This window comes from Neodiprion lecontei, chromosome 4, assembly GCF_021901455.1.
Source record: "Neodiprion lecontei isolate iyNeoLeco1 chromosome 4, iyNeoLeco1.1, whole genome shotgun sequence".
NCBI classification, from domain to species: domain Eukaryota; kingdom Metazoa; phylum Arthropoda; class Insecta; order Hymenoptera; family Diprionidae; genus Neodiprion; species Neodiprion lecontei.
This window is the reverse complement of record NC_060263.1, coordinates 897,947-916,659: the sequence shown is the minus strand read 5'-3', so window position 1 is coordinate 916,659 and position 18,713 is coordinate 897,947. Positions and strand designations below refer to the sequence as shown.

At 42.9% G+C, this 18,713-nt stretch overlaps 2 protein-coding genes and 1 long non-coding RNA gene across 5 annotated transcripts; 2 read left to right on the top strand and 1 right to left on the bottom strand.

The window, feature by feature from the left end:
- Positions 1 to 838: 838 nt before the first annotated feature.
- LOC107221156 lies at positions 839 to 2,691 on the bottom strand. Its single transcript, XR_006903698.1, has 2 exons — positions 2,430 to 2,691; positions 839 to 1,195 (listed from the first exon to the last, which is right to left on the bottom strand). It is a non-coding gene; the product is annotated as an uncharacterized LOC107221156 (long non-coding RNA).
- A 2,950-nt stretch (positions 2,692 to 5,641) lies between these two features.
- On the top strand, positions 5,642 to 8,778 carry LOC107221217 (lipid storage droplets surface-binding protein 2). Of its 3 annotated transcripts, XM_046736351.1 has the most exons (5): positions 5,642 to 5,858; positions 5,968 to 6,140; positions 6,681 to 7,038; positions 7,648 to 7,903; positions 8,052 to 8,778. In XM_046736351.1, the coding sequence occupies exons 3-5, from the start codon at positions 6,694 to 6,696 to the stop codon at positions 8,312 to 8,314; spliced, it is 864 nt and encodes a 287-aa protein (XP_046592307.1). In that variant the 5' UTR covers positions 5,642 to 5,858; positions 5,968 to 6,140; positions 6,681 to 6,693; the 3' UTR covers positions 8,315 to 8,778. The 3 variants fall into 3 exon arrangements, with proteins under 3 accessions (XP_046592307.1, XP_015515618.1, XP_015515625.1); XM_015660132.2 differs by lacking the exon at positions 5,968 to 6,140 and having other exon boundaries at positions 5,644 to 5,858; XM_015660139.2 differs by lacking the exons at positions 5,642 to 5,858; positions 5,968 to 6,140 and adding an exon at positions 6,189 to 6,333.
- Positions 8,779 to 10,928: 2,150 nt separating this feature from the next.
- Positions 10,929 to 12,364, top strand: LOC107221101 (lipid storage droplets surface-binding protein 2). The gene is made up of 3 exons (XM_015659987.2): positions 10,929 to 11,273; positions 11,402 to 11,687; positions 11,783 to 12,364. The coding sequence occupies exons 1-3, from the start codon at positions 10,929 to 10,931 to the stop codon at positions 12,010 to 12,012; spliced, it is 861 nt and encodes a 286-aa protein (XP_015515473.2). The 3' UTR covers positions 12,013 to 12,364.
- The last annotated feature ends 6,349 nt before the right edge of the window (positions 12,365 to 18,713 follow it).

Sequence of the window (18,713 nt, the reverse complement as noted above, 5' to 3'; positions counted from 1 at the left end):
ACGATATCCCGAGAACGAGTCGACGGGTTTCAACGATTTTGGTCTCAATTGACGCGGCTTTCGCAAACTTACAACCGATTGGATTTTTACTTTGATCGGTTCGGGACTTTTTCAATTATTTCACTAACTAAATTACAAAAAATCAAACAAACACGACGATGAATGGATTGGAATGAAAATTGGTATCGTGAGGTTTTTTGGGTCGCTAATCACGAATCTAAGGTCAGATTGCGACATCCGCAATGGCGATCCAACAAGATTGAAAAAAATCTAAAAATATTCCGATTATGGTGGTAATTGGTAGGCGGAAGTTTTTCGGGTCACCGATAACGGACCCAAGATCAATATTCCAAAATTCGTGACGGTGAATCCGTTGTAGTGGTTCAAAATTAAAAAAATCGTCATATTTTCATGTAACACGGTATCCGAGGGCTCTGAAATCGTTAATTACGATTCGAATTCGAATTGGATATTATTTTTTTGGTTCCCGTATGAACTTGGAACCTGCGGTGTGAGAACGAGACGTTCGATGGTTGGCTCAGGGCCAGTCTAACGTTATCCACTCTTGCAATCGTATCGATTGATCGCAGCTAGCTGCTGATGTTAACCCAAATAAGGAATTGATATCGCCCGCATCCGAAGCGGTTGAAATCAGTCGACATCAAACGATCCTTTGAATGTAGAAGAAAATAACTTGGATGCTTAACTTGGGTAACACAGAACGGAATCCTCTCCCGAATTTTTTTTTTTTTTTTTGCGAACGTCGTCGCATTAATCGGGGTTGAATATGTGTTCACCCAAATACATATGTATCTTGAATAACGTAAACCAAACGCCATTGTATCAATTTGTTTTATTTTCTCTGCGGTCTTTCATGCGGTGCATTTTATAAAGTACGTGATCGGTATATTTATGGGAAAATATGTCGCGTGATTAATGCGCGCTACTTCCGGTAACACGTGACCGGGTTGAAGTAGCACCTGTAGTAGTTGTATTTCCCGCTCGCTGCCGGACGTTTTTCTAAAACCGGATAAACCGGGCCTGAATCTTCTCGCGTTCCGCCATCATTTTCGAAATATTCCCCCAGCTCTTGCAGACGATCCTCGTCGAAGTTATCCAGTCGATTATTTTCCATTTCGTTACGGCCACTTTCTGACCTGGCATAGTTTTGCGGGTAGATGATCGTTTCCTGAAACTTAAACGCGGTAATAGAGAGAGAGAAAAAAAAAAAAAGAAGAAATTCCCTATCTCGTTTTTGTGTTTCGGTTTCACGTTTTCGCTCGTATTTTTTATTGTTATATTTTTTTATTCGTTTTCTTCGCTGCAACGCGACGCTCGGCAAGCAGCACGTGATGTACGATCATGCTTACACGTATATCGCGAGAGCAGCCTCATTGACTTGGGAATGCAATGTCGCCCTGCTACCCCCGTCAAGACGTGTCTTCGCGGAGTGATAAAGCACCAAACCGCGAAGCTCTCGAGGCGAACTGTTACAGCATCCGAGGCAGGCGGAATTTCGAGGGAAAATTTCGCGTCTATTAACGGTATGTAACGTAACAGCGGCATTGCATAGGCCGCCGCAGACAGGCGTGAAAATCGTTAATTACTTTCGCGCGTAAAAACGAAGGAATTTGGAAGAAAACTCGAGGAACAACGCAGCCAGCTGTTTCACTCGAAATCAGGCCGATGCATCAATTACGATTTCGTTGATTGAACGTGACAACGAAACGAATTACGTAGGATTCACCGGGGCAGGGTTGAAGTTTCAAATTTAATAAATTTAGATTGCGCCTAATTCAGAATTATTTTCTGGCGAAACTTGAGGTGTAAAGAAATGAAACTTTTATAAAACGACAAAGTTTCGAAGGGTCGGAAAACCGACTGGTCGGAGTTCCGAAATGCAAGATTCTGAAAATTCAAGTTACGACGGAGAAAAGTTACGAAAAGTAAAGTGTCGATCGTGAAAAATTTGGAAAAATAAAGTTTCGGTAGAGCAAAATTCCGAAAATTGAATTGTACTCGCACAGCGTAAATTACTCAACGAGTACATGTCGAAAATCGGAATGACCAGGATTATGAACGTAAAAATACCGAAAAATCAAAGTGGTCAAATTTCACCAAGCCAAAAATTCAGAGAAGTGAAAATTTTGAATCGTTCGGAATCTCGATGTTTCGGATCTTTAAATTCTCTAATTTTCGCGCTTTTGTAACTTTGAGCGTTGAGTTTCGGCCGATTCGAAACTTTGATGTTTCGTCAAATTCTGATGTCTTTACCTTAGTTTCACCGTAAAAAAAAATCCGGAATTAGGCGCTTTCGGAACATTCGAAATTCGAAATGTCAACCCCGCCCCGATTATAACATTTAAAGAGCGCATCTTTTTTCCGTACGTAATTGTAATTTCTACTAGTATATACGCTGGTGGTAATACCTTATTGCGATCGAATCCACGGCGCGTGAAATCAGGAGCCGGACGTGTCGCTGCGGATGAAATGGCGAACAGAAGTGAGCAGCCGAAGAGCAGTAGCGGTATTGAACTGTAAATCGGGCTCATTGTGTCGTCGAAAGGTTACAAAGCCGACTGGCGGTTGCCTTAGAAAATACGTCGCTATATATACTCTCGGATCTGTTTCCCTTCTCCCCCTCGAAAATCGATCCGTAAATTCGGAAACGCGGCCGATCGCCTTTTCTATAGCGATTGATAGAGAAGAGGGGCACGATCATCGCCCTCTGCTCGCACACACGCGTCAAAGGGTATAAGCTCTCGGGCCTTTTTTCGCAACACAATTCCACGGATTACCATCGTCAACAATGCGATAAGCTCCCGCATCGCGTGCCCGCTTTCGAAGCTTCGGATGATCACCCGCTTCCGAAAAGCAGCTGCTGAGACCAGAAAAGGGAATGCCGGAATGATCGACCCGCGGGATTTCCAGACTCGGCTTAATTTCCCACGAAAAGCCACTTTCTGAACCCAACGTTGACGGCTGGATTAAAAGTTGCCAAAAAGTGGAGAATGGTTTACGGCTCTTTGGCGGCGATTATACCGAGTCAGGTTGGTGTTTGGACGATAAGAGGCGCTCGGGATGGGGTACAAAAATGCGAAGGTCCAAAAAGTCGACGAGATGAAATCCTCAAAGTCAAATTTCGAACGACAGTTAGAAACGTAGAAAGACCATAAATGCGTAAAATTGTCTTGTAGAAAAATTCAAATTGAGCTCGCAAAAATGTATAAATAAATTTGTCCCGAATTTTTATTTTTTTTTTTATGAGAATGAGCAAGATTACGAAAGGCGAATATTGAATTGTGAAAATACCGAACAGTCAAAAAGTCGACTTTTCAAATGTCAGACTCGTGCTTTTTCCGAAAACCTACGAATCCGATTTTATCAACGGCGACTGACCAAAGACTCGAAAGGTCAAAGACCCGAAAACCACTAAGACTGAATGGACAAAATACCGAAAGCTTGCACCAGTTGCAGCTAAAGATGGCGTTAAGCTTGCGAAGTGACACGAGGACGCCGACGTAAGTGTGGAAGACGATTTAATGTCATAGCGTATTGAAGAAATCGAACGTACGGAAAAAAGATGCACTCTTTAAATGTTATTAAAAATATGTTGCGCTCTGTGCTCTCTTCGTTCGGAATGCCGACTGTTCTGTAAATATTTTTTCGGTTAAAAGAGCTTTCGGTTAAACCAACTTTCGAGAAAGTAGTTATTCTGTGGGTGATCTATCGAATATCCCAGTTCCGGTAGACTGATCGTTCGTTATTTTAAAATTCGTATCTCGAAAATATTGGGTTTTCGATCCATCGAGTTTTCGGCCTATCGGGATTTTGACCCCACACAGGCGCTTGGAGGGCGATTGGAACACGCGCCCGGAGTTTGACCACTTATCCGAAAACACGGCGTCGAGAGCGTTGTAAGCTTGCGAGTCTATGCCGACAAAGATAACGCATAATCGATACATGGTAACGATTTAATGACCATCAAGCGCGGCGTGCGGTATTACGGAGAGGAAATTGAATTGATGGGGATATCGCCGACTCCTAAATCAGAAATACGACGAAAGCTTTATTCCTCACGCTTTGCGCGATGATGTTCGGAGAATGCTCGTTTCGGCTTGCCGATCGTGAAAAAGGGGTTCGAAGCGTGAGGTAAAGGCTGCGTCCCTCGGATTCGGATCGCGGATTTCGTCCGGCATAAATGGAATAGTGGATAAGTGGTTCGCCAAGCCCGTATCTGACGCACGTCGATCGTCGTAATTATAATCCAGATAATTTGCATCGCGAAAAAACATCAGCTCTCGATTCTGCAACACCGTGGTGCATTAAGGGAGAGGTTGTACAGCTTGGACGGCCTAAAATCATATCTGTTTTTGGGAGTTTTAATTTTCTAAAGAAAAGGAAAACACTTGGAGCTATTTCAGTTTGAAAGCTCTATTATTTACAGTTTTAGGAACATTTCAGAATTTTTTCGTCGAAATTAATAACGAAACGGCGGCACGGCGCGTACAAGCAGCGAACGACGACGTTTTCGATCCAGTGGCGCAGGTTTCACGGTCAATTTTTGTCGGATCGACTTCAAAATTTTGACACAATCTTGAAAACTTGGTTATCGGTTCGAACTCGTGACTGGATTCCTAAATTTCAGTCTCAAAATTTTTTTATAAAAATTTCCGAACAATTTCTTGATCGATAATTGAAATTTTTTGTTCGTAAACGTATGTATTAAAAAAAAAAAAAATTTGTTTTCACTTTTGGGCCACGAGCTCGAATCCTAAAGGGTGTATTTAACTGAAAAAAATGTTTCTATCCGTTACAAGTTGGACATTGACGTCAAGAGATGCGCCACCGCAAAAGCCATTTTGTTATTAATTTCAATGAAAGAAAAAAATGCCAAAACGTTCTTGAAACTGTAAACAATAAGGCCCTCAAACCTGACATTGATCCAAGAACTTTCATTTTCTTTGAGGAAAAACTTCTAAAAATAGTAATATGGTTTTAGACCGTCCAAACTACACCCCCCCGCCCCGGGTATACGTGTCTATGATTAAATTCGCTCTCCTCCCGTCACGGAACGATTCATACTTCCGAAACGTCAAGCTGGGTTTTACTCTGATTCGAAAAAATGTTTCCAGGTATATAAAAAATTATTCCCACGTGCACGTAACGAACAATCATGTAGGTATAAAATTCATAAAATTCACAACGCAGAAGTGAATCAGACGACATGATGCAAGAGTTTCCTCAGTTATCGTGCGTCGTCCGTTGGGTCCATCGAAATGACCCCCACGTATGTGCGTGGAAGTAACGAGACGGATAACGGCCACATCTGCGGTGCGTCTGATACTCGCCGTGACAACGACGTGCCTCGAATCATTTGCGCCCCGGGATATGTCCTCACTTTCGTTTCCGGATTAATTGACCGTTTCCGCTATTCCCCCTTCTTCACTTTCTTTGCCATTCTCATATGCGTTCGATATCGGACAAAAAATTACATTCGCCGCAACGAACTGCCGATGAAATCCGAATCGGCAATCGGCGACCCGTTAACCGGGTTGAACCTCGTCGCTCCTCCATGACTCGGTAGGCACGGCTCTGCCTCGTTCTTCCCCCGCCACAAAGACGGCGTCGCTACGCGAGGTATCCAGAAGTGCTGAATCACGCCCGACGTTAGTCGCTGCGTAGAGAAACACGATACAAACTACCCGAACGAACTCACCCGGCAGTTTGGCACTTGAGCTCGTTGTCAGTCACCCGGCATCTTGAAACGCATCAACGAACCGTCAAACCTCGTCCATTTTGTGCTACGGACCTGTTCCAACTTGAGTTACGTTGAAAAGAAACAGCGTAGTTTAACCGTGAGTATCTCTTATTGTCATAACCTATATGTATATCCCTTCTCTCGCTGTTCTATAGAGTTTAATCGAAACTACAAATTATCCGCTACCGCATTTCTCTTTTTCAAAGGAAAAGCCGGTCGTTTATTCTCGCATTAGAAACCGTAATTTTCCTCAAGTCTCGACTAACGCAATCCAACGCTTCGAAGTCGTTGCTTCGTCCTGTACACCTATACATACAGATATATGTGAACGATGGCGATGTTGCCGCCGTGACGAGTGTCACCAATTATCTCACGTCTCGTATGTATATATATTTCTCAACGGCTTACGCACGTTGTACGGGCAAAGTCCAGTCTCATTCTCAGATTAGAGAATTACTGCGAAGTAATTGACCACGTAACGTATAATATGTACCTTATACAATCAGCTGCAGATATGCAACGTTGGTTACAAGAGTAAAGTGGCATTGAGCGCAGCGGTAGAATTGGAATCGGTAGGGTTCTCATTGTTACACGATACATTATAAATTCGAAATACAATAAATTGTAGGAAACTATATAAAATGAATCCGTCCAAACGAAGGCCCCAATTTTACGAGGCTGAAGTTAGTAACGTTATCGTGTCGAAACGTTGAAACACAAATTACTTTATCCACCTTTAGATATAAGTGGAAAAGTAGAATTAACAAAATCCGAGTTTTTTCACGCTTTGTTAACGGTTTTCTAAATTTCAGGGAATCCTAAAGTTGCAAAACGATCGTTACGGTAACGTTACAAACTTCAGCCTGATCCAATTTTCGAAAATTCAAGCACTTTTTACAAATTTACATTCCCGTCGCAGACCCGATACAAGAATGGCAGAAGCCGTGAAGCAAACGACAGAGGAAATCGCGGAGAGCCCGGAGAGCGGGCCTCACCTGGAGGTCTTCGACAGGGTGCGCAACATGCCCGTGGTTCAGTCGGCGATCGGGATGACGGGATCGACCTACAACTACGTCAAGGAGTCGAGCGATCTCCTCAGCTGGGCTCTGAATTACGCCGAATCCGGGCTGCATTACGCCTCGGCAACGGCGGCGCCGATCGCAACGCCGATCGTCAAGAAGTTCGAAGGGCCGATCAACAAGGTCGACCAGACATTGTGCAAGGGCCTCGATATCGTCGAGCAGCAGGTGTCGACGGCGAGGGAACAACCCCAGCATGTCAGTAGAATTATGGGGTTAATCACTCGTGAAATCTGGTGTAAACTTTTTCGGAAATCCCATGAGAGTTGTTGAAATCTTTGAAATCTTTTTAAATCTTTTCAAACCCTTGTAATCTTGAAATCAGGTTTACATCAAATCGATGAGTGATTAACACCTCGGTTAACCCTTTCAGTCGCACACCTTTCAACGCAATATTTTGGCATGAATTTTGTTACCAGAGAGTTCTTTCTTGAAACTTGGTACGCGGGGGCTTCTGGAGTTATTATTCGAAAACAGAAATTTAAAAATCATGAGAAAATTCTTCAAAAATTCACGTGATACTTAGATTTCACGTGACAAAAAAAAACAAATATTCCCTGAAAATTTGTTGAACAGTGTTTCGTTTAAACAATTTATTGATAAGTTTTGCGCATTGTTATTACTGTTCAAATTTAAATTTCTTAGCGTTTTCATTGTCGTTGATGTTTTTCCGATTTTCACCCTATCATAAAATATTCAATATTGACAACGAGACTAACATTTGATTGAGAATGTGATTACTTCGTGGCGAGTACATTCTCAAGAGGCTTACAGACGATTCCGTACTGATCGTTCATTTCTTGACAGGTTGTCGAGGCAGCGAGGGCGGTCATGAACAGCTCGATAGCACCGGCTCTTGAGAAATTGACCGCAGCTAAGGACACGGCGACTCACCAAGCCTCGTCGTTGAAGGAAACGGCCCTCGCCAAGGCGAACGAAGTACTGAACAGCCAGTTCGGAGCGATGGCCGTTCAGGGTGTCGACAATGCGAGCGCAGCGGTGAATCGTTTGCTGGATCAATATTTCCCGGCGGTCACAACCGGGGATCAGGAAGTTGAGCCAGGTAATTCAATCCGCGGAATATTTCGATCCGCGAGAAATATGGAAGAGGGCCGACCAAAATCCTATACTTGGAGTGAATCGCGGAGAAAATTCTTCGAGGAGACGACCCGAAGTGTATTTAATTTTTATTTTTTTTTTCTTGGTTTCAGCCCCGATTTCGGCCGAAGAAAACAAGGTCTTGCACACTGTTCAAACCGTAGGTCAACTCTCGACGAAGACGGCGAGGCGCGTCTATCACTCGATATCTGCCCAGCTAAGGACCATAAAGAAGGAGGACGTCACCGCCTACATGAACAGCGCCATGTCGATCCTGCACTTAACGCAATTACTTGGCAGCGATAAGAATTCGGGGAACGGAGCTTTGGAGAGTGAAAAAAAGGACGACGAACAGGAGATCAAGGGGAAACAGTAGGCTACGCGGGGATGACGAGCTTTGCGATGGAAAATAGAGCTCGGTGAATATCGCTCAGTTCAGCTGTTACTTTGTATTGTACAAAACGTGAAAGTGTACAAGTAAAACTTAGAAGAGGAACGATAGCTGCTCCCAAGTACTGATCAGATATTGTATCTATTTTTATACCGCAGTTATGTACTGATAACGAAAAATCTGCATTTATGATTATTATGAATATCGAGTATCATGTGTACGTGGTACATGCCTATGTACATATCCTATACAGATGACCGTTGTCATCGCATGCATACATATTTTATACAAGAAAAAAAAAAAAAAATGGAGAAATGGAGAAATGGATGTTCCAAAGCGTAATTTGTATTGAATCTTTACGATCCTGTTATATATTAAGCATGATATTGTGAGGTAACGAATAAGTAAGAAAAGAACAATAAATCAAGCATACCTTACAGTTACGAAAATAAGGCATTTCATTCCGAATCACCAAAAGAAACTAACCTTTTGAACCAATTTAACGTCTCATTTGAATATTTCTGTTAATTTTACTCTGCAATCAATTTCCGTTACACGAGGATCCACGAGCTATTCGTAGCTTGTCGGTGTAAGTCATTAGGGTTATCCTTACTTAGAGTGTTGACGAGTTTTTTCCGGCCCACCCCCCAAATCAGCTTCAAATAATTTAAAAACAATTCTAATTTTTTCTTACTTTCACCTCAACTCTAAGATCACGCATTGTAATTAAAGGTTCTTATTAAAATGGAAATATTTTTTTCCCAATATATAATTATTGTAAAAGTAATAATGTTCCAACTAATCTGTAACCGCGAGGTTTTGTGGGCATTAGTGCTACTATCTGAAAAAAATTCCTATCGCCGTACCAGACAATCTGCTCCCATCGTGAAGATAATAGTTGGCAAAATTCTTATCTTTCATTCGGAAAATCGTAAGGTCGCGATGTCGTGAGGTGAAAAATTTTCACCAACCGTTCACTCGTGAAATCACGAGCAAAAAACGCACAACGTTTTGATACTTGAACATATCCCATGCGAAACTCACCGACCACTCGATGTTTCCGAAATTCAGAATCGTCTGACTGCGGATCAGGTCTCATTGTCGACTCCAATGCTTGGGTTATAGGCTTCGTCGGTGATGATCTTCGCCGACGTGTATAAAGTCACTCGAACTCGCAGATGCCTGTTGAAAATTATAAGTAACAGTTACACAGTGTCGCAGGGTTTGTAATTGTTGTTTCTATAGCACACTTTCAGCTTCGCTTACCATTTATTTGTACCCGGAACAACTTTACACGCGGCCTGTGAAGAATAACGGTCAAGCCGTTGTAGCGCACGCACAAATCACTTCTCGCGCCCTAAATAATAGCTGCGAATTGAAAACGATACGTTCTAAAGTGAATAGCACATTTAGAACATGATTTTGCTACAAATATACCAAAAATATTCACGAATTTAGTCTCTCTGTAAGCAGTCGGTTCACGATACGTAACGGTCAAATCGCGATTGTCATTTGTTGAATGTTAAAAAAAAAAGAAACAGGCAGGCATACCACGTGATGTTAAACCTTTGTGAGATTAAACTATTTATTCAACGATCATTTACCAAGGCTGACTTCGCAATCGAGTTTAATTACGAAAAGCTATTAAATTGCGTACAAAATTGCAATACATAATTCGGGACGCAAGTTTCGACATAAGCACTTTTGAATTGAATACCCTGAATGGTCTGAACGTAGCGCTGCAACTGTCGCGCGGCCAAATTTAAACCGGGAAGGCGGCGTCCTCTGACAAAGTTTTTGGAACTAATCCGCGACGAGGAAAGTTGTCGGTAACGTGTTTATGCCACCGACGTGTCATGCACTCACTGTCGGTAGGCAGAGCAAATTAGATTAGACATTCGTCTCCCATGACTGGGAGGTAACTTGGCATCGCTACATTTCCGAACTGTCAAAACAACAATGCAGGATTGGCGTAAGTTTTGACTGTTTAAATTTTTTATGCAAATGTAAGTACGTGAGATTTTCTGATAACGTTTAAAAGTATCTCGAGTGAAATAAGGATTTCGAAATGTGATTTTGCAGATATTGCAAAGCCGTCCTCGTCACTTATTCGTCGTCGAATTGAGGCTAACCATAAATTTGTAGGTTACAGATTTGACGTTGCGTGGGCGGGCGATCGATGAACCGACGCGACGCGGAAACCCCGTAACCCCAATGAATAAAAATTTGTATTTGTCGGCAAGGAGCTGCGTCAGAGATCAAGGTACAGAAGCGTCGGACTACGTCGCTAGATAAAACAAACTTGAGGAACATTAGATCTGTCGAACCATAGGCAGAGTTCAGTTGGTGAGTGACGAGAAACCAGCCCAATAAACGAGGCCGGTATTTTGTAATTTTATCATCGGTGACTAGGAGTATTTTCAATTTTAAGTTACTTTCGATCGATCTAAGCTTCGTCACCGGCGATACACGTTACGAAATACTCCTCCTTTTGTAGTTTTGCGTATCACTCATAGTTGACATTCGTCTGTTCTCCGTTCAAGGCGCCGAGAAATCTAACGACAGTGAAAATTATCAAGGCACGCTTCCATACAGAAGCATGGATCGTAGTTGGGAAAAAAGTGCAGGATGTCAGGAGTCTACGGCGACGACAAAGACTGGGTCCTACAAAATTCAGGCATTGGATAGAGCGCTGGAAATACCGAGCGTGCATTATCTCTGGGATAAGTCGGCACAAATTTATAGCCGTGTCAAAGGTGCAAACACCGTAGTTCACCGCGCCTTGGATACTGTCGAACATGTCGTCTGTCTCGTCGTTGAAAAAACTTGTACTCCCGTCGTTCGACTCATGGAGAAACCCATATTCAATTTGGACCAGACCCTGTGTCAAGGCATTGATTTTGTCCAAGTGAAACTACCCATCATAAAAGAAGACCCGAAGCAAGTGAGGTTCATTCGGTATAATTAATATTCCTGTCTTCATTTGTAACAGTTCCACCTTATCCAAATTTCTTAATCATCGATAGCGTTAGTTGTACCAATTCTCAACAATTTTCTCCCTTCCGATTCCAGATCATCGATCGCACTAAGCTGATTGTGTTGGAGAGTATCAGGCCGGCGGTTCGAACTCTGAAGGAGCTGAAGGAGGAAACTGAGGATTATGTAAGCGTTATGAAGATTCGCACACATTACAAAGTGCATTATCTGAGAATGTATAGTTGGGAACAAGCGGACCGAGTTATGTCTACCGAGACCGGCGTGACGATACTCAAAACGGTAGACAATACTACCGAGATGGCCAAGCTGCTTTTAGACAAGTACTTGCCGGCACCAGAGGAAGAAGATTTCTACAACGCGGGTAAAAGCCGGCGGTTGAATCAATCCGAGCCTCACTTGAACCTCAACGAGTTGTAACTTCCTTCGGAAACTGTTATGAATTATTTTTATTTGCAGACGATGGGTGCACGGAGCACGACAATCTGCATCACACGATGCTGAGGTTGAGCGAGTTCAGCAGCAGAGCCTCTCGCAGAATCTACTTTGCCCTTATGGACAAATTACAGCATATGTACAAGATCGAAATAATCGTACTTATTTTATACGCTCTAGTCGTCATACAAGTCGTTAAAGTATTACAAATATTGTTGACAGTTTTCTTGAAGATTCTCAACTATTCTGTTTAACAGTTATTACCGTCCCGTTTTGATCATTCTAATTCTTAACTCGTCTGCTCGGGGATAAAAGAACTGCGCGATTTTGTGACGAGAAATAAGTTTCCATCCCCATCGACGTGCCTTCTCGGAAATTCGCAAATCCGCGGATTACCGGTGGGCCATAAGTCATTTTGAAATCCCACGACCCTTACAGTCGCATTATTTATTGATTCATTTATTTATTTAATGTTTTGAAAAATACTCGTCGGTTTTTATTTTATTTTTTTACTTACACGTAGCACGTATGCGTGTGTGTGATTCAAAATGCTGAGCTTGTGCAACATGATTTTAATATAATTCTTCTAATAAAAGTTCAAATATTTTATCGCATTATGGAGAACGACTATGAGTTCGAAAACGTCGAGAACTGCAAAGTTCCGAAACGACGCGTAACACCGATGTGAAGTTTACGGAGATTTGAACGTACGCGTTAGGGGATTTGCTAATAGAATCAAGAGCGCGCCTGCTCCGTTCTTCAAGCGTCAATCACAATCAGAATCCAACGATTCAGGGCACATGTAACCACAAGGCAATATTCGACTAGAATACATGATGCGCCAGACGTCACGAAGAATGACGGGAGAGGGTGTCGCGTGTAGAATCGTTGAAATATAAAAACTAAAATACGTGTTCAAGGAGGATTGCAAACGTCGCTCGTTCTGGGAGAATTTCGATCCGTTGGTAAACCGACAAATGCGTAAAAAGAATACAGTCTTGTCGTCGACCCGTAATGGGGTGGGGTTGAGATTCCGAATTTGAAGAGTTCCGAAAGCGCCAAATTTTTTTACGGCCAAAATTAAAGTAAAGATATCAGTCTTTTACAAAACGTCAAGGCTTCGACTGGGCCGAAACCCGATGCTGAAAGTTCTGAAAGTGCGAAAATAAGAAAATTTAAAAATCCGCAGCATCGAAATTCCGAATGATCCAAGATTTTCACTTGTGTGAAATTTCGCCACTTTGATTATTCTTTGTTTCGGATTTTCGATATTTTTACGTTCGTAATTCCGATCAATCTGATTTTCGGTTTTTCTGATTTTTCACACCCACTCGTTGATTAAACTACGTTGCGTGAGTATATTTTAACTTTCGGAAATTTTCTCCATCGGAACATTACTTTTCGTAACGTTGCTCTATCGTAATTTGAATTCTCGGAATCTTGTATTTCGGAACTTGGAGCCGTCGGATTTCCGGCCATTCGAAACTTCGTTGTTTCGTAAGGGTTTGATTTCTCAACTTCAAGTTACTCCGGCAAGTAATTCGGAATTAAGCGCTTTCGGAACTTTTCAACTTCGGAACTTCAACCCCGCCCCCCGCAATAATCCTACCACTCTTATTAAACGAAACATTGCATTAAACGCGAAGTCGCAGTCGTTCGATTCTCATAACGCGCCTCGCAGCATCCGCATGTTCGTCGCTAATGCGGCGTTTCGAATTTCCTCCGCACTCTGCAAATCCCTGTACGTACGTACAAATGCACAGACACGCCGATATGTACGCTCGCGCACCACGTACACGCAACTAACGTATTGTACAGGTATCACCGTACAATAACTGCGTATGTACTTACGTATAACGCACGGTAGTTAACCGATAATTTTCAACCCTCTAATGCACCGTTGCTACCCACAGTGTGTGCAGCTGATACAGAGGTATAATATTGGACGGCAGTGAACTTTGGAAGGGATGACAAATTCATCCCCTACGTAACCGTTACCGTCGATGAGGTTGTACACCGGTCTTATAGGAAGAAATGCGAAGCAGGTACACGTATAGTGGATTAATTGAGTAATGGAATAGAAATGTGGACGCAGGCTAAATTGGAACGGAAAGCACCGAATGTACCAGAGACAAAATACGCGCGTCGGTGATGCTTGCGAAAAATTGATTGATCACGTGTTTCTTCTTTTTTGCCTTTTTTTTTTTTCTTCTTTCAGTTTATTTGAAAAAAAGAGAAAAACTTTTCCCTTGTTTTTCGCGATCGCTCGGTCTTTCCTTTTTTTCTACTTGTTGCGTTGTTTTTTCATCTCGTCAGCGTACGACCCTGTATAATAATTAAAACCGTCGCGGAGCCGCTGCTTATTATGCGGTGAAGCCCACCGACACGTGAAATCATGCAAAATGTTGAACGGCAGAAAGCGGCGGTGAGCGGTAGCAGATTTAATGCACTGGAAGTGAAATAGCAGCTGTCGCATTTGAATTTGCAGTGCAATGTGTGCGGTAGTGCGGCAGCAGCAGCAGCAGCAGCAAGCCTTGCTGGCACTACGGTTCCATAGTTTCGGATTCTTTTCAGAAATTATATCAGTCCTAACAAAAAATCTACGCGCCCCGAGGAGTTAATCACTCGTGAAATCTGGTGTACACCTTTCCGTAAATCTTGCGAAGTCTCCTGAAATCTTGGATATCTTCGCAAGTTTTTGTAACCTTGGAAATTTTAGCGAAATCCTTTGAAATCTCTTGTGATCCTTGAAATCTTCTAAAATGTCCTGAAATTATTATAAATCTCTTCAAATTATTAGCAATCCTTTGAAATCTTTAGAAATTCTCTAAAATCATATGAAACCTTTTGTAATCATTTGAAGTCTTCTGAAATATTTTGAAACATTTTCTTATCTTTTGAAATCTCTGAAATATTTTCAAATCTTTTGAAATCGTTGTAATCTCGAAATCAGGTGTACGTAAAAGCGACGAGTGATTAACCCCCCGATGCGCCCTTAAGCTGCCAGGGAGGCAATTTCTTCCTAATGGAAAGTATTTTGAGAAAAAGCTCATCCGTCTTTTCGCGTTTCTTATTTGCAATGCAAATTATAACGCGATGCAAGTTTTGTTCAATAAATCGCGAGTCGCCCACGAGGCGAGGTAAATTCGTTCCTTCGTTCCGCTCCGCTGTCTGCCTCGATCCCTCTTTTACTCTGGAACTGGCCAAATGAGATTTTCGAAATTCTCAAGAAAGTCCGCCGCCGTCGTCCTTTTACCTTGTATCCTATAGATTCCTGTTTACCGGCTCACATTTGCCTCGTACTTTCCACTTTGCCGAAGCAGACGCAGGCGGACACATGCATCTTTGAGATACTTATTCTACAAACGGGATCAATTTTCTCTCTTCGAAAATCGCAATTCGTCGAATCTATTTCCTCTTCTTTGACGTAGGAAACAAGTTCTTCTTCTTCTTCTTCTTCTTGTTCTTTTTCTTCTTACGATTACCCAGCTGCGTCGGCAGAAAAAAATAACTCCATAGCACTGCAGATCGAAATACGATTATCGAAATTTGTCTCTCTGAAGTTTGTTGAAAAATCTGCCCTCATGAAAATTGGCGAAAGAAAATTTCAGCATCATTCTAGTAATAACAAAGTGAGCAGAAGAATTCCGCAGAGCGTTTCGGTGAATACATCAATATCTTTATTCCGGTAATTTTCTCAAGTTTAGTTTTATTTTGGGGGACGAAAAAAAAAACAAAAAAAAAAAAAGAAATGAAAAATAACTTCCGCTCTTTTTTTCACCCTCGTTTTTTTTTTTTTTTGTTTTTTTTTTATTTCCTTCTACACGTCGCGCTCTCACCTGAGCCTTGCTTCAGGCAACCTCTTTGCCGCGCTACGTCGATGTGAAAAATAAATGCGTCGAAAAAGTTGGCCGCCGCCAAGAGGGTGCAGCAAACGACCCTCTTTGACCCCCGGACACGAACTTCACGGCAGAGATTTTTATATTTACTTTTAATTAGAAAATGTTGCGACGCAGGTACAACTTTCGGCGTTACTTGGCCCATTTCTCTCGCTCGCTCGGCTCGTTTCTTTATCCCACCCCAAAGTTGTAGATTTAGAACGCGTGTCGCGTTGGGCGGAAGGTGAAATCGACGCAATCGCGTTTTTAAAAGGCGAGCTTTTCCCTCGAAACAAAGATTCAAATCGGCGTTTCACCATCGGGAAAATTTTAACGAGCAGGTCGGTAGGTAGGATGTAGATACCTTGTACCTAACTTACACCCCCGTACCTGCAACTCGAGTCTCGAGGTTCGCAAAGCTGGGAAATTCAAACCATTATCCCGGCTGTGTCTCGGTCGCATGGTTATAGGTATACGTACGACTTTGTACACAGGTATAACAACGCGTAATGAAAAGTGCTTCCCCCTGTTTCACGCCCAGGGTTCGCAACCACCCTGGGCAACACCGTTCCGCACTACGCCGCGTTATTTCGTCTTCATTCCGCGCCGGCCGCGCCCCGCCTGGCGAAAGGACATCGGGGCCTTGGCCGGTGTCCGAGACTAAATCCTGGACAACCAGCGGCGTGAGAAGAGAGATTGCGATCGGTTGCAATTTCGTCGTTATTGTTGTCCGTAATGCCTGTGAGAAAAATCCATCAGCGGGTAAGAACGCGTTTAAGCCCCCTGAAAAATTCCGTTTAAAGTTAAGCCCGCGCAGGGCCCGGAGCTCGTTCCTGCACCTGCAATTAACCCGCCACGTTTCACGCTGATATTAGACGGGTGTTGACAGTGGGACGGATAAGATCTGCCCAGCTTATTATTCATCGCACCATTAAACTCTCGCGATAGGCGTCCGACGGACTCGCCTCTGCATCCCGGGTGCATTGAGATGGGATTTTCCTTCGGGCCTGCGTTAAAATATCGTGACGGGGAAAAACGAGATGGTGAAAAATTGATCGGAACCTGCCACTCCTGCCAGTCAACGCCCGACATATCTCACCGCTCCCACGCGATCGCGAACCCCTTGACAGGACAATCCGGACGACTGTACGAGTCCTGTTCCACAATCGAGTGCCCCGGAATATCCGCGCCTGTGTAAATCGGTGTCAAACGCATTTCACTCCATCACGGTAGAGCGAATCAGCGCGCGGGGAGGGACAAAAAATTACCCTACAATTTGTTAAGCCCCCGCCTGCGTGAGTTTGAAATTTGTCGAGGGGATAGAAAATGAGCAGGGTTTTAGTTTCCGTTCCATTTTTTTTTTTTTTTTTTTCTTGTTTTTACGCCATGTTGAATTTCTCCGCGAAGCACACTTTTTTACGCGGTAATTAGAACGCCTCGGTCCACGATTCGTCCTCTTCTTCTTTTTTTTTTTCTCTTTCCTTTATTCTTGTTATCCCGCCGTCGATATACAGGACCGAATTCCCAGGGTGCACTCCGAGACTCCGCCGACTCGTCCCTTCGCCTTTAGCCCAGCTCAGAGGAGCATTAGGTGCGTCTCCGGGCAGGCCGATGGCCAGGGGACAAGTAATCCCTCAGAGTCACAAACGACGTGGCTTTATCCTGCGAAATCGGAGTACGAATGTCTCGCAGGTTTTACGAGGCACACTCTATTTTTCCGAAAATCGATCCTCGATGCTGTCTGACGTTCGACTTGAATTTCGATTCTCTCGCAGCTGCGGGTAATTGTTAAGAAACCCTTAATTCGCGAGGAAGGTATTTATTGCCTTGACATTATCCTCATCAACATGCGATTACAACGAGTTTATATTCCACAAAATTAATCCCAATTTGTTTGCAGGAAATTTGAGTGATTATTTATACCTCAAATTGCGAGCTGCAATTCAAACCTTAATTCGTTTCAGCTACAGGAACCAAGCTACGAGATTTAGTAAAAGACGAGTGTCGGAAAAGAAAAATTTATTCCTCATTAGGGACTCGCGGTCGTTGCGGTCGATTCTCTGAAACCTCTTTTACGTTTTTTAAAACTTTGCGAACTAGGTATTTTCTGAACTGTAATTACAACGTTACTGAAAATGTGTGTACGGGGACTCTATTTCATCCAGAATTTTTTATACGTTGGTACGATTCGCGAAAGGCTTCCAAAAAAAATTTCACGTTATTTTTACTCACACGTCTTTACCCTATGATTTTTTAACGTAGAAAAAAATCATGGTGAAATAAAAAAATGTCATTGTCAACCGTTTACTGAGTTGGCGTGGAATGCCCCATACGTATATATACGCAACTTGTAATTCGCTGACCAGCCAGAGTTTCTTCGCGGTCTCCAAAAAGGGAAGTGCCGGAGTTTCACCTTTGGATTTGTCGGGCTGATCATTAACGTTGCAAACAGTTCTCTTGGGATGTTGTTAATAGCGAGATTATTCGGGTAGGGAACGCGCCCGGTTCCTGCGGGAGAATTCAACCTCCAGCGACGCCTGCAAGCTAAGCCCGGAACAAGGCATTAAATCCTGTTTATTGTATGCGGGCACGCGTTACAATTTTGAGGAAAGCCATAGCTGTAATTACAACTTGTCCATTCGGACTCTTGGAAGGAATGACGCCCGTCAACTCCGATACGAGCTTTTCCTCGGGGATGACAAGAGGGATGAAATACTCGTTCGGGACGCCCGCGGCTTACGAACGAACGCAACAGGGAGTTTCAGGCTTCGGAATTGTTCCGGAATCCGTAAGGTTCCAAACATTTGCCGTTCCAGCAAGATAAAAAAAAAAGTCTTATTTTCTCGCAAAATGGAAGTTTCACATACCAGATTCCAGATTTTGTCAGATTCTTGGAAAGTCGGAATTTTGTCGTAGATGGTTTCTTTCAACGTGGTGCGTTTGGTACCTTCTTTTTTTTTCTTATGCGTAAGGATGTTTTAAAATCGAAAGAAAGAAGCCCAATAATTTTCCGCTACGAGACCCGTAGGATAAGAGAGTCGAGACGGTGCGGAATATGTACCAACAGACGTGATCTA

Coding starts and splice junctions, on each gene's coding strand:
- LOC107221217 (XM_046736351.1), top strand. CDS start 6,694: ATGGCAGAAGCCGTGAAGCAAACGACAGAGGAAATCGCGGAGAGCCCG. Junction 7,039..7,647: donor CGAGGGAACAACCCCAGCAT/GTCAGTAGAATT, acceptor ATTTCTTGACAG/GTTGTCGAGGCAGCGAGGGC. Junction 7,904..8,051: donor GGATCAGGAAGTTGAGCCAG/GTAATTCAATCC, acceptor TCTTGGTTTCAG/CCCCGATTTCGGCCGAAGAA.
- LOC107221101 (XM_015659987.2), top strand. CDS start 10,929: ATGGATCGTAGTTGGGAAAAAAGTGCAGGATGTCAGGAGTCTACGGCG. Junction 11,274..11,401: donor TAAAAGAAGACCCGAAGCAA/GTGAGGTTCATT, acceptor TTCCGATTCCAG/ATCATCGATCGCACTAAGCT. Junction 11,688..11,782: donor AGAAGATTTCTACAACGCGG/GTAAAAGCCGGC, acceptor TTTTATTTGCAG/ACGATGGGTGCACGGAGCAC.